We start from the raw sequence: 14,569 nt of genomic DNA, 5'->3' as shown, positions 1-14,569 counted from the left end.
TCACTATTCTCCTTTGTCTCTCTCTTTATGAGTCCATCTTTCCCTTCCCTGGACTCGTCCACATCCTTGTTTAGACTTAAACCTCTATTCACAACTAAGTGCAGTTTCCCACCCACTTTGTTACCGAGGCGGCTAAATCCTCCCCACACTCCCGGTTGCTGCGACCGGACGCGCCCGGTCCGGGATTTGATCTTCTCAGGTTTTCGGATATTGAATCTGTAAGGAAATCTCGGAGGGGGCGTGGAAATGCTGATCGGTTCCCTTGTCCCTAGGAGCTGAGCGTTCACTAGTGTGAACTCTATTTGAAATAAACTCGCCCAATAAACTCGCCCCAATCTCCGTATTCTAAAACATCTTGGATGGCTGATGGGACCAGGTCAAGGATCGAGGGAGAGACTTCGCCAAGGATACTCTGGGCCAAATACGTGGATGCGGAGAGATCAAGACGGAGGAACTAGTTCCTATTAGAGAAGGAAGAAGGGGAAAAGGAGACAGGAAATTCTCCGCTCAGTACTGTGTGTCCTACTTCAGGAGAATCATTGGGAGGATATAATTTTTTACACCTTCTCTGGCTCAAAGAATATGCCTTGCCAGCTCGCTGGCCCAAAGGATGTAGAATTTCCTGTAACAGCTCAATTATACCCATTAATGCAGCCTGGGAAACGGCCTACCACCCCAGATGTGGGAATTAATGCATGGTGATTATGTCAAGGTCTGATTTCGTCTAAATTAGTGTGAGTTATAGAAGGGGAAAGGGAAGGGAGGTTCTGTAGATCTAGGCATGTTTCTACATCGATGTATACTTTGTGAATATGGTCTTTGGGGAGGGTGAAGGAATGTCTGCTATTTCTAGAGAGCATTAACTGTGTTAAGAGTGATTTGGAAGTAAAAATATTTAAAGGAAGATTTTGTTTTTCAATTGTCGTGTGCGTGTCTACGAGTATATATGCTCCAGAAATTATTTGTGTAGATTCTGGTAAGGGTTCTGTTTATGTCTGGGTTTGGAAGCCGGGTGCGAATTTTTGAGTATACCTAGTAGATGTTGAGGAGAGAAGAGAAATTGGTCCCGACTTCCCGAGGCTTGTCCAGACAGGATAAGATCCAGTCTAAAAAAAAGACCCAAACTTCGGAGTCCTCCAGTCTCTCCAACCTTAAAGCCCTCTGTTAGGACAACATGGAAACATTTGTCCTGGGGTATACACCCTTGGGGAGAGTGACAAAGAAGACAAAGAATCTGGGACAGGGAAGCTGGATAACTGGGGAGGGAGTAACTTAGGTACAGGGGAGGAAGAAAAGAATCTCTTTCTTTTGGTGTGAGACAGAAATCGCCCACGGGGAACCACAGAGAAGACTAGAAGGAGAAAAGTACATAGCTGCCCCAACCAGTCCAAGGGGAAAGAGTAAAGAGAAGGGGCAGGATATGGGCCTTCAAAGAATAGATTGTCAGGCATCAGAGCATGCTTGGTACCTCTAGTACATCAGCTTCAAATCAGTTTATAGCCACCTGGGAACAATAGGCTGAAGCCCAGGATTGCTCCCGGAAAATCCCCCAAAAGAGATTTTAAAAACTCAACAAATGAAAACTAAAGCAGAGACCAATCTTTTCCCCCCTTCCCTGCCTCATAGTGAACCTCCCAATTGGAAGAATAGTGGTGAAGGGAGATAGGAATAAAACTCTTAAGACCGAGAAAACTCTGGGGACCATTGTATGGGGGGGGGGGGAGAGACTCTTTTCGAGATGATAAAGCACTGTGTTTCAAATGGATCAGGTATCAAGTCTGATTCAGCCATCCCAAGATTCCTTTCCCTGAACATATTCTTGGGAGTCAACATTACTGCTTGATCTACTTCTTTCCCAACTATTATAACCCATGGGAACCTCCAGACCCGGTCTTGGGAGAGGGAAAGGGAATTGGATTCAGATCCGATGAAGGTTACTCAGTTTCTAAATTTGTGTGTGGAAGAGGGAGAAGGAAGTTGGGGGTGGGGACAAAGCATTGTTTATAATAACTACTAATATCTCATTAAAAGCTGTAGATGGGCAGTGAAAAACAAAGTATATAGCAGGGAACTCATCCGATTTCACCAAAAGTGGGTAGTGTCCATGGATTTCATTTTCTGTCCTCTATACTCCATAAGCAGCTCCAGCAGAACCAGAGACGATGATGGAGCATACTGAACATAGTAATTACAAAATTGAGGAGGTCAAGCAGAGATCCTTCTCCCTCCTCTGGGCCTAGGTTATCCAAAAAGGGAAGGATAGGCCTGCCTTCAGTCTCAGTTCTAAACTATCAAGATACACACATGATTTGATCTTGAAGGATAGAAAATGGAAACTCCGAGAAAAGTAGAAGACAAGGAATAAGAGACTCATAAGAAATAGGTCTCTTTTCTCACTTTCATTTGAGCTCTCTTCCTTCACTTTCTCTACATTACACTCAGTTATGAAGGTTAAAAATATAGAGATAAAAAGGACTTTAGAGTGTATCAGTCCTACTTTTCCTGTTACAGATAAAAAATTCGGGCTCATAGGAGACTTGTCCAAAGTCACATGGGTAGTAAGTAAAAGAATAATTTTTCAAACCTGGGTCCTCTGACTCCTAATTCAAGACTTTCTTGGTGTATCGTTATATTTCTACTTTTCAACTGAGGACAGTATGTAAAGAAGCAAAACAGTTTTTGGATTTGTAATATCTCTTTGGTTTTCCTAGTTAACCACTAGATAAAGTAGCAAATGGTGTGTATGTATGAATGATTGTGAATATGAGCATAACACATAATAAACATTTAATAAATGATCATTGGACTGACTGGTTGAGGATGAAGATGTGTTTTTGTAAAGCAATGGAAGTTAATATGTGAATAAATGAGTTTATAAGTGGGCATTTGAGGAGTTTAAGCATGAATGTGCTCAAAAGTGTGAGTATGAAAGAGTGGAAGTATATGTGGATGATTATGTTTGTATGAATGATAGGGTGAATTGTGAGTTTGTTGGGGTTGAGTTTCTGCTCTAGTCTTCTACACAGTTTTCCTTATTTCCCTATCCTAAAAGCTCAAATTATTTTTTTTTCTTCATCCTCCTCCCCCTCTCTCCCTCCATTTCATTGATCTCTCCAAATCCTCACATTTAAAAATAGATTAAACCTAAATTGAGCAGAATCCCCCTTCATTTTGGGATCTCTTTCTGAGCTAAAGCTACAGACAAGGAGTAGCAAACACGATAAATCCAAAAAAAAATGGAAAGAGAGATAAAGGGTCAAGGGTTAGGTTGCCAAATTCTATACTTATTTTGTTTGCAAATATGGATGCCTGAACAGAACGATATTTCGGGTCTGTTTACACTATTACAAGTCCGCTCTTTTAACACAGGAACGATGCTGAAAGGACGCTCCTGTCTCTCCAATCTGAGTCTCCCGACTGTCCCTTCTGCATAAGGGAAATTCTCACGCAACTCTCTGGAAGCTAATCTTATAGGCCAGATCACCCCTGGAGAGGAAACGTAGGGAAAAGGAATTGGGCAGGGTTCCGGATCCGGATAATTTTATTCATATTTTCCACATAAATTACACAAGCACTTTATAAAATGGTACAGGGAAAACACCTTATAAGTGCATAACTTAACCCCCCTCCCCCAAAAAAAGACAGATGCAGAGCTAGCCTCCCCAAACAGGCTCCATGTATGACTGTCCTTTACAATCTGTATGCAAGACTGATTGTTCGAGATTGTGTGAAGGACATTGTGTTCGAGGGAACACAGGGAAGTTCGGTGTAGGACTTTGTATTTGTGTTTGCGTATGTGTGTGGAGGATGTAAAATTGTGCTTACCTGCTACTGAGGGTGTGGAATCGGGTGATTGACTGTGAGTGATGGGGAAACAGTAATCGTGGGCATTGAGTGTCATTGTGATCTGGGTAAAACTGTGTGACCGCTGCCATTGCGATCGTCGTGTGTTCCTATCAGTGATAATATGGGCACCCAACTGCATTACAAAACTTCGTGACTGTGTATGACTATGCAGCTGCTGTGTGTGGCGTGGGTGTCCACGAATGATTGTGAAAGTATCTCTGGGTTTCAGTACGGATGAATCGGAAATCGACCGGCTTCTTGGGGGACCTTCAGAACGTTCTCGATCCTAGAAGCTCTAATTTTCGACTCTTCTTCCACTTCCTCGGCCTCCCTCTAGATCCCCAAATTGAAAAACAAAATAAAATAAACGGAAATTGAGCAGAATCTGAAAAGTACCAGCTGAACCGAGGGTCAAGGAGGGCAAGCTGCACGGGGACTAGAGGCTACAAGTTGGGTCCCTCGCACCCCTTCTGATTGAAAGTCCCTAGTCTATTTCCAATATCTTCTTTTGCATTGTAAATAAATCCGGGGATGGGAGTGGGGTTGCTCACCCGGACTGAACGACACCGCTACCGGACCTCGGAGAGCAGAGGCAGGTAGCGAGCTGGCTTTCTACGAGTTTCATTTTGTGTCCAGTTACTGAGGAGGGGAAGGACAGGGAGAACTGGCTCGTGGTCCGTAAAAGGGGTTGGGGCAGGGGGAAGGGTCCTCACTCTTTCTTCTGTGCAAAGCCCTCGGGAATATCTCCCACCCCTTTCCAGGCACAGCCCCCGACCTCGGGCCGTCTCCCGAGGCTAGGTACGGGGTGCAGGGCGAGGACTCAGGGTGGGGAGACCGCTCCTCTCGTTTGCAACCCCAAAGTCCGGGCTCCCACTTCTTTGGCGGGCGTCCTGGAGGGGCTGAGAGGCAGGGGAGGGGACAGCGAAACCGAGCGGGGTGGACCCGGACAGGAGAAGGTCACTCGCAGGCCGAGGCCACTGACGTGACGCTGGTGATCTTAGCAGTGTCGTCGGACCAAGGCTGCAGGTTCTGCAGGGCGAAGAGTGATGAATTGTGCACGCAGAGCGGGTCAGCCTGCAGGGGCTGAGCCAAGCTCTTCTGGAAGGCCTCTTGCTGTAGCTGCATGAGGATGCGGTTAGCCTGCTGCCTCTCCGCCTCCCGCTCCTCCGCTGTCTGCCGCCTGTACGGGGACAAGCTGCCTCAGAGCCAGCCACTGCCCGCAACCTAGTCCCTCTTGTCCCTGGATCCCCAGTCCTGGGAGGCAGGGAAACTGCTGCTCCCAAGAACACTACTTTCCTGGCTCTAAAAAAGAGATTCTTGGGACAGTCCCAAGGGCACCTCAGTTTCCCACCCCACCCCACCATTGAGGTACTAAAAAGGAAGGCAGGGGGACACGGCGGTGGAAGGAGAAGAATCTGTCTGCTTTTCCTAGCTCCTTTCTAGCCCCAGCGCCAGGACAAATATCAGCCTAAGTGCGGGAGTCTCACGCCATTTCTGGAAAATGACTCTGAAATTGTGTGCGTACATGCGTGTGTGTGTTGAAGTGTGCGGAGAGTTCACGCACAGAAAAGAAGTTCGGTCCCTCAGTAAGAGGGTCCTAGTAGCCTTCCTCTCAAACTAGGCAGCCTAGGAATGAAACTTGCAATGACCTTAGGGGCCTCTGCTTTGTGATTCCCTGGCTGCCCTGGCTACAGAGAAGATCTGCGGAGAATCTGGCTCTCTTACTAGCCGGGAGATAGGGCTTCCTCGAAAAGCCACCGAGCAAAGATCTTCTGAGACCTTTCCCTCATTGCTCGGAAATTCCTGGGGACAGGGAGAGAAGGGACAGGTGGCCCAGCAAAGCCTCAGAGACATAGACGAATAAAGCTCGATTGGGGAGGAAGAAAGTTGAGTGTCTCAGAGCTGCAAAGACTCAGAAACAAACTAACTTTCTTCCTTCTACCCCACCCCGCCACTTCCCGCTTCCAGAATAAGTCTTACGCCCTAGGGAAAAGGGATTGAGTTCCGATCACTCGAGTCCCAACCCTTAGACCTAAAGTTCCCTGACTCCTTGATCTGAGCAGTTCCTCCCTCTCCTTAGCCCGGTGCCGAGCTCCAAGGAAGTCTCGTCCGGTTTCCACGAAGCCAGTAAGAGTAAGCGATGACTCACATATTCCATCTAATGCAACCTCCCTCCACCCCCCACTTTCTCACTGTAAACTGAGATCAAACGTCTGTCTCTAAGGTGAACGGATCTAATGTGAGTCCCCGGAGCTTCCAGGAGCAATTTGTAGCAGATCGATTCAAAAAGCAGAAAGCAAACGAAGATCCCTCTTGGCCTGCTTTCCTCTTCCTTTTTTTTTTTTTTTTTTTTTTTTAATATAATTTCTTTCTCTCTTCCTTTCTTTTCTTCCTATCTTCCTTCTTTCTTTCCTTCCTTTCTCCCTTTTTCTTTTTTTTTTTTTCTCCTTCCTGCATTTTAGTCTGTCTAGATTTCTTTCTTTCGGGTTTTCTTCTTTTCCTCATTTTCTACGTGTCTGGGATTTTTTTTTTTCCTTTTCAAGAATTAAGGGATTTCGTCCAAATAATAACAACAATAAAGTTTGGTATCTTTGTTTTTCTTCATTAGGAATAAGATTAGCTTAATTATTTATTATTAAATATTTAATTATTTTTATTACATTATTTTGGTTTTTTTCTTCAAGAGCGATGTTTCTCTTTCCTCCGGTTCTCCTGGCTCCCTGTCTAAATATTCATCTTTCTCTATTTCTATCTCTCCTCTGTCTCTTCCTTTACCTCATTTTTTCCAAATCCTCATTTGGCCTTTTGTGAGCCCTAGAGTTCGGGCTGATTTGTCATTCCCACCTCCCTTCCCAGAAAATGCCTTCCTTGTTCCTTCTCTAAAGACTCCTGGAAGCCTCCTCCCCCAACTCCTACTGCCTGGAATGCTCGACTGCGGAAAACTCGACCCCACGGGGGCTGCGTGTCTTCTTTGTGGACACGACAGCAGAATCTCAGGCAGATTCAGCTTCTTCATTCAGAAAAAGAGAAAACTGCAATTCTTTCCTCTGTCCAGCCAGCCCGACTGGGCCCGGCGCCTCCCTCTGACTCCATTCACATTAGCTGCCGCTCCCCAGGGGCTCTGAAAGAACGGTCGTGAGAATGCGTGTTAGTGAGTGAGTGTAGTGTGGTGTAATGTAGTGCAGTCCGGTATCTGTAGGTTTGTGTGAGGTGGGGTGGAAAGGCCAGACAGACAGACAAAAACAGAAACACAGAGACAAGAGGATAGATTTTGTCATTCTGTGAGCGATCACAATTCGCGAGAGATACTGTACAAGTCTGTACTTGTGTGTGAGGAAGAGTGTTCGAGGGTTTGTGCATGGACAATCTTTGCGAGTACTAGAGAGTTGAAAGTGTTTTGTGAGTGTGTGTGACAGAAGGAGACAGAGTAAATGTTTCCCCAGCTCCCTAGATAGCTCTCTCCCGTTCTCTCTTAGACACATCCATCTGTTCTTAATTGATCATTCCCAACCCCGATTCTGACTGATTGATTTTCCATCTCCAGGGTAAGGCAGCAGAGCCGGTCACTGCCTCAGGCGGGCTGGGGCTTGCTGAGGAAAATGGTCTCTGGTTGCCAAGCCATCGAGTGAAGCTTTCTCCTTCTAACTTGCTCCCCGCCACAGGCAAGGATTGTTATTGAGGCCGTGTTGTTTGGAGGGAGTTTTAGATGGTGGGCCTTGGCTGTCTCGGATAGCTCAAGAGAAAGGAGTTCCTTTAGTCACTACACAGGAATATAAATCCGGGAAGGCCCGACTCCACTGTGGAACTATGGGTATTGAGTCATCGGGGGAACCTTACTATTTTCCACCTAGGCTCTCTGAATAGTCTCTCGGTAGTTACTAAAACCTCCACTCGAATCCTGGCTACCCTTGCAGCTCTTCGAAGACTCCAGAGTGACCGAAGTTGCCTGGCTCCCACTTCAGGGACTGGCCTACAGTCGCAGAGTCTTACTTTCGCATCCCATTCGGAATCCCCAGCCATCTATTTCACTCACACTTCCACGCAACGAGCCTTGGGGAGAGGAAGCTACTGCGGAGTCAGATTGCTTCATGTTAGGTGGATTGATTCTGAGATATTTGCTGTCCACCGCCAGGCAGAAGCGTCCTCAGAGACAGTCAAACTCCACGTCACCACTTTCCAAAACATACACACGCACAAACACACATTTCGGTATAATGATCAGGTCTATACTCTGTCATTTTTGCTTCAAAAGGGGACATAGCGGACTTCATCCATATGAACCAACAAGGTCTTCCGAGTTCAGAGATAAAAAAGAAAGAGCTTTGGGGTGGGGAAAGAGGTGACAGGGAAGAGAGCAATCATTTTTCTACAAAGGATCTTGTCCAGATCAACACGAAGTGGGTCATTCCTGTCTGCGGGGGGTGAATCAGGATAGCCAGGTTTTGAGTCCCTAGTTTGATCAAAAAAGACTACTACCCTGAACCTTACCACGGCGCACATAGAGCCTTCGCATTTCGGATGGGAGTTGGAAGGAGAAAGGGTAGACCGAAACACTTTCTCAGAGATAGCTTAGGAGAATAGCTTTAGCAAGTCAGGTCGCTTACCCACCCTTAATGGAGCTCCCGATTTCTTGCAGACTCACCTCCATTTCGTTCTCCGATTCTGGAACCAGGTTTTGACCTGCGCGTCGGTCATTTTGAGCGCCTTAGCCAGGGCCGCGCGCTCGGCTGACGCCAGATACTTTTGGCGATGAAAACGCTTCTCCAGCTCGCAGATCTGAAGGCGTGTGAAGGATGTACGCGGTTTCTTCTTCTTCGGGGGCGTCCGATTCTGGTAGGGGTGACCTATACGGCGTGTTACAGTGAAGGGTGAGAGGGCCACTGGAGCGGGAGACAGACAGACGGCAGAAGCAAGCGGCACAGCGTCAGGAGGCGTCCACGGCAAAGGCATACACCACAGCCGAGCCCTAATGACCCGGAGCTGGGGAGCGAGTAGGCCGGGAGAGCAGGGAGCTATGGGAAGCTAAGCTCAGGCCTGGTAACAAAGCTTTCTATCTGGAATTGTCTTAGATCTGCCTGGAAACCCTTCCCCAATCCTTTCTTCCACCACTAAAACCTTAACTCCCGCCTCCCATCCCTTTCTACAGGTATTCAAATCCCTTATCTGTCAGTTTTCTCTCTCAATAGGAACAGATCACAGGTGGGGGAGCGGTGAAGGAGAAATGGCAGGGGGGAAACCTAAGCAGTCCCATCATTCCACTGTCCTGAGCAGAACACTAGAGTAAAGTGAGTCCCCCTAGGAAATGTCAGTATTTGGTGCTGAGTGGGGTCTGTAGTCATACAATGGAGCAACGATTCTTAGAGTTCAGATACAGTTGGCACATATAAGTATATTCTCACACAGCATACATATAATCACACTCTTACACATAGAAACAAATGTATGTCATTTCAAACATATCACACACAAACCTGCAAGTCACATTTTCTTATACAAACACACAATTCACTCTCAAGCTTATACACACGCTCAAATACACGTTCTTACTCCATAAACACACCATTTAGACACTTTTGTATTCTCTGAGAGCAAAATCCTTTGGAGAGATATTCCTGGGAAGATCGGCAGGTAGAGGGGTAATGCTTACAGGGCCTAGCTGAGTATACTCAGGCTTTAGGGCCTTACTGTAGAGGGAAGTTTGGTGGAATAGGGAGCAACTTCACAGGAGCAGGGGGAGGAAGAAGCACTACTGTGATCCTGGGAGCCCCCAAGCCCCCTGGACCCTCTTCTTGGAGAGGTAAAGCTTTCATCTAAAGGCCTTGCTCATGTAAATTCCTGGTCTATTGGGCTCTGTTCAGTCCGACTTTTAATCCCTCTCCAGAGTTAGGTGCTTTGTGCCACTGTCTTCTCAGAACCATGGAACCTTAGGTCAAGGTCCTTTCCAGGTCCCCTAGAAACAAAACTGGGCCAAACTCTAAAGTTCTCTGTCTCCCAATCTAGGTCAATGATAGCTTGAGAATATTTCCTCTCTCTATCCTTCTAGGACCTAAAATACCAATTTCCAGAGACCTTCTTTTAATTATTAGTGGATCTGAAGGAGGAATAAATGGGGGACTCAGAGCTCCAAGCTGATCCCTGCAGCTCTCAGTCAGACGAGTTTCTGACTCCAGAGATAAGGAATATCCATGCTTTGGAACTGGGGAGCAGCAACTCACTTTTCCCCCATGTGATTTGGGGATTAGAGTCCTCCATTTCCTACAATTACAGGAGGGGGCACTTCTACCTAAGAGGCTAATCCTTAGATCCCCATTCTCCTGCTCTGGCCTGGCCCCAACCCTGTTTTGGAACTTTCATTGCAAGCGGGGACTGGTCTCCTCCCCTCCAGGGCCCCGCAGCATCCGGGCTCTGGCTCAGAATCCAGGTTTGGAAAACAAACTGGGGGACTATGTGTGTGTTCAAATGTGTGTGTGTGTGTGTGTGTGTGTGTGTGTGTGTGTGTGTGTGTTGGGGCCCTGGGGAGGGGAACAGCTCTAGAAAAGTGAGTGTGGGAGAAGATATAAGAGGAGAGAACAGAGGAAAGGAGGAGAAAGAAATGAGACTGTGTAATTGTCCCCGGAGTCGCACTCAGAGCAGCTGGATCGATGGCCGGGTCAGGGTCGGTGCATTATTCATTGAGCAGGGGGTCGGGGAAGAGTGGAGGCAAGCCCGGGCTGAGACCAAAAATAAAACAAGGCCGAGGGGTTGGGGTGAAGGTGTGGGGGAGGTGGCTCATACCCTGGCCGGCAGAAGCCGAGCCTCGCTGCCCCTCCCCCAGGGTTTCAGCCAGGGGACTTCCCAGAGGTGGTTACCCCTACTCCACAAGTCTCAAGTTCTCCAGCTCGGGTGGGCTTTGATCTGAGACAACGTGGGAGTAAGCTCGAGCTCCGCTCACCTGGAATTCGTTTCAATTAGTTGTTTTGTTCTAGGGTTAATGCAAAGGTCTATATTTGCCTACCATCAACTCTGAGAGAGCAGGAAGGAGCGGGAGAACAAACCTACATTTTCAGCGTCTTCCTGCTTCCCCCCCCCCCCCGATCTTGTCTCCTACCCAGGCCCCTAGATTCTATTCTCTTCTCCGCCCGGGAAAAATGATCTCGCAGATCTAGGTCCTCATGCTCCCCGTTTCTTGATCCCCCGGCTGGGGCCGAGCAAGCCAAGAATCAGAGCAGGAGAGGCTGAGCAGGACCAGGGCTAGGGGGTGCAGAGATGGAAGAGAGGAAGTGGGTAGCGGCTGGGGAAGGGGCCGGCTGGGCTGGGCCGAGGCTGGGAGCAAAGAAAGCGGAAAGGGAATCACGGGCCGGGATGGGGAAGAAAAGCTGACCAGGAATTTCAGGAGGCGCGGAGAAGAGCAGGAACCCGAACAGAGGGTGGGGGAGAGCGGCGGAGGCGAACACGAGTCAGGGCTCACCTGTGAACCTGTCCTTTGTGTATCGCCGGTTACTCTCCATCCAGGGGAAAGTGAGTCCTGTGAGGTTGTTGACACTGGGTACGGCGGGTACGGTGGGCATACCGGTGGCGAGGGGTTGGTGGTGAGAAACGGCTCCGGCCAGAGGCCTGTGGGCAGGCACCCGAATCACTCCGGCGGAGCTGAGCGCGCCCCCGCTCCCGCCGCCCCCGCTGCCCATGGCCATGTTCATATTGTAGGAGCCGGCCAGCGAAGCCATACTGCAGGCACTACCGCCGCCGGCCCCGTAACCCCCAGCGCCGCCGCCACCGCCGCCTCCTGCTCCGGCTCCCGCCCCGGGCCCGGGCCCCGGGCCAGCCCCGCCGCCACCGCTGCCGCCGCCGGCTCCCCCATAACTCCCGGTCATGGTGTTGTAGGCGCTGCTAACTATGCAGCCGAGCCCGTAGTCTGCGTCCTGTAGGCGCGAGGCGGACACCATGCAGCTGCCCTGGTCCGGACTGTTGAGGATCTGATCAATGCCGAAACTGATGGGCTCGGCGTGGCCCGGGTGGAGGTGGTGCGGGGCCAGGTGTTCCATATCCCCCGGCGCGCCCGGGCCCCGGCCCCGCTGGGGGCCCGGCGACACAGGCACGGAAGAGCCGCCGGGGGGGCTGAGCTCCTCTGGGTTGGCGGCGCAGGGCTGGGCTGGGCGGGCCCGGGGGCAGGAGAGGCGCAGCCGGGCTCGGGGCGCAGCGTGGCCGCGGAGACGGGAGCAGCCGGCACCAGCTTCGGGTTCGCTTTGGGTGCTCGGGGAGACTTAGAGGCGAAGTACGGAAGGGTTTGTTGAAGTAACCGGGGGGAGGGGGAACGCCGCCTGTTCCTCTCCTCCTCCGTATTCTCGCTCGCAGTTGACTCTGGGACATCAATCACTGAGCGAAAAGGCCTGGGTGAGATGTAGCTTCGCAGTTTTAGGCCCTGTCTCTCCATTGGCTGAGAACGGAGAGGAGCGGGATGAATGACAGCGAAGAGGAGAGGGGGAGAGAACGAGGGAGAGGGAGGGAGAGAAAGAGAGAGACTGGGGGAGGGCAGAGGGAGAGACACACAGAGAGAAATAGAAGAAAAAGGAGAGGAAGGAATGGAGTGGGAGTAGAGGGAGGGAAGAGAACAACCAAAAAGATAGGGCAGTAGAAAGAGAAAGAGGAAAGTCTAGGAAGCGATCTAGAAAGAGAAACTAATGGGACAGACAGAGGAGGTAGGGGTGGTAAAGGGAATAGTCAGCCTCACCCTGGCAAGGGCTTCTCCTACACTCTTCCAGCCCCCATGTCAGAATCCTTGAGTCCCTCGGGCTCTGACTCGAAGGGTCGACTAGACGTCAGGAGTCTTAGGGAAAGAAGAAAGTGGCTTCCATCCACGATGGACAACACTGTCAATTAACCTGGAGCTTTGCTTCCAATGTTCAATTGTTGATGCTTAAAAAGAAATCTTTGGTTTTAAACTCCTAATGTATGGAGATTTGACTCCTCTAGGAAATTCTAGGTAATTCCAGGAAAATACAGGCAATGCCCGCCCCATTCAAATTTTATATATTATTATTTTTAATGCCTTCCCGCATATCCCTAACTCTAGGAAAGTTGACAGGGTAACGGTTGTCAATAATATTTAAAAATTTGATAGGATATCTGGAGCCAGAAGTGGGGTTGGGAAGAAACTAGGAAAGGAAGGACAATTGATGAGGTGAACAATAGATGTGATGGCTCCTGCCCAAAAAATAGAGACACCCCCTCTCAAAATGTTTTTCCTTCATCTTATAACTTATTAAAATCCCAGCAACTATTGTTTCTTTGGGATTTATTAGTTCCTCTTAAAAAGCAGATGCCTTTGGGTAAAAACAATCACCCACCTTAGTATGGATTAGTTTAATTACAGAGTCATAGATCGCTAGAACTGAAAGAGGCCTTGGTGATCATCTAGTTCAACTTATTGTTTTTATTTAATTTTATTTTTAAAATACATTTTTATTGATGCCTCATCTTATGTATATGATAGTCATTTCTCATCCACCTCCAGTTTTAACCCTTCCTTGTGACAAAGAAAAGCAATTAAGCAAATATATGTGTATTTATGCATTAACCATATCTGAAAATATAGTCAATGCCCTATTAATTCCTTCATTTTAAAGATAAATGAGTTCCAGAGAGAGAAAGTGATTTCCTCCATATTATAGTTATTTTCAGAGCTAGAATTCAAACTCTCCTGATACTCCCAGTTTAGGGAGAAAGAGAGGGGCTAAAGGATTAGTTGATTGTTGTCTTCCCCCTCCTCCCATCTATAGACTTTTAATAGGGAGAAGGAAAGGAAGATCTAGGTTATACTAGTGGGAAGCTTAGGCACTAGTGCCCCAGACATGGAGGTGGGGGTGAGGGAGGCCATGTGAGAGGTGATCAGGGGATAGGATAGGAGAGAAAAGAGAGAGAGAAGGGGGAGGCCTAAAACAATCTTCATGTATTTAGGAATTTTGCTCTCATTGCCCCAATCCAAGAAAGAGGGAGGAGCCTCTCTCCTTCTCCTCCTCCTCTATTTCTTCCTTCTCCTTTCTCCCATCTCCATCCTCCCTTTTATGCAGCATTGGCCCCAACAAATTTCTGGCCAGGACTGTTCCTTAACAGCTACTCTATGCTCTAGCCTGAGTACTTTATCTCTATGGAAAACTTTTTTCATGAATAAATACTTTCCTGATTTCCAGACAATAGAAAGAATATACTATAAATTAATGTAGTTTAGAGGCTTCCTGTGACAGTAAAAATGAAAATATATGTTGTGCGTGCCAGTCAGTAGGAGAATGGTCTGAAGTCTTTTTTTGCCCTATAATTCAACTATTCCTGCCTCTTTCTGGCACTGTAGGAGTCCTTTCTAACATGTATTTCATCCCCTTTGATCCTTTTTCTGTTCTTTTCTAAACTACTTATGCTTCTGCCAATATCTGGTCATTTTGTATCTTTGGGTGTTGATAGGAAAGGGGCCAAAAAGATCTGAATCATACATAATCCTTCATCATCATGCTGGCTATGCAATTCCCCTTTATATAAAAAAAAGCTTCCCTATTCTCAGCACAGGATCCATTAGTTATTCCTTTGAAGTTTCTCCAATTCCAAAACTAGAGTAGTGGAATCCTTACCCTCAACTATCTCATACCTTTGGATGCCATGTTATATAAGGAGGTAACCCTGATTGCTTAATCATAGGCCTTATACATACCTTCTCTCTTTCCTTGAGATGAATACTATTTGACTTTCTTTCTTT

At 47.9% G+C, this 14,569-nt stretch overlaps 1 protein-coding gene across 1 annotated transcript; it reads right to left on the bottom strand.

Annotated features, from left to right (window-relative positions):
• Window positions 1-3,523: 3,523 nt before the first annotated feature.
• Window positions 3,524-12,182, bottom strand: TLX1 (T cell leukemia homeobox 1). Its single transcript, XM_074295367.1, has 3 exons — window positions 11,294-12,182; window positions 8,489-8,690; window positions 3,524-5,026 (listed from the first exon to the last, which is right to left on the bottom strand). The coding sequence occupies exons 1-3, from the start codon at window positions 11,865-11,867 to the stop codon at window positions 4,804-4,806; spliced, it is 999 nt and encodes a 332-aa protein (XP_074151468.1). The 5' UTR covers window positions 11,868-12,182; the 3' UTR covers window positions 3,524-4,803.
• Window positions 12,183-14,569: the final 2,387 nt, after the last annotated feature.

This window comes from Sminthopsis crassicaudata, chromosome 2 (assembly GCF_048593235.1).
Source record: "Sminthopsis crassicaudata isolate SCR6 chromosome 2, ASM4859323v1, whole genome shotgun sequence".
Taxonomy (NCBI): domain Eukaryota; kingdom Metazoa; phylum Chordata; class Mammalia; order Dasyuromorphia; family Dasyuridae; genus Sminthopsis; species Sminthopsis crassicaudata.
This window is presented reverse-complemented; position numbering and strand designations above follow the sequence as displayed.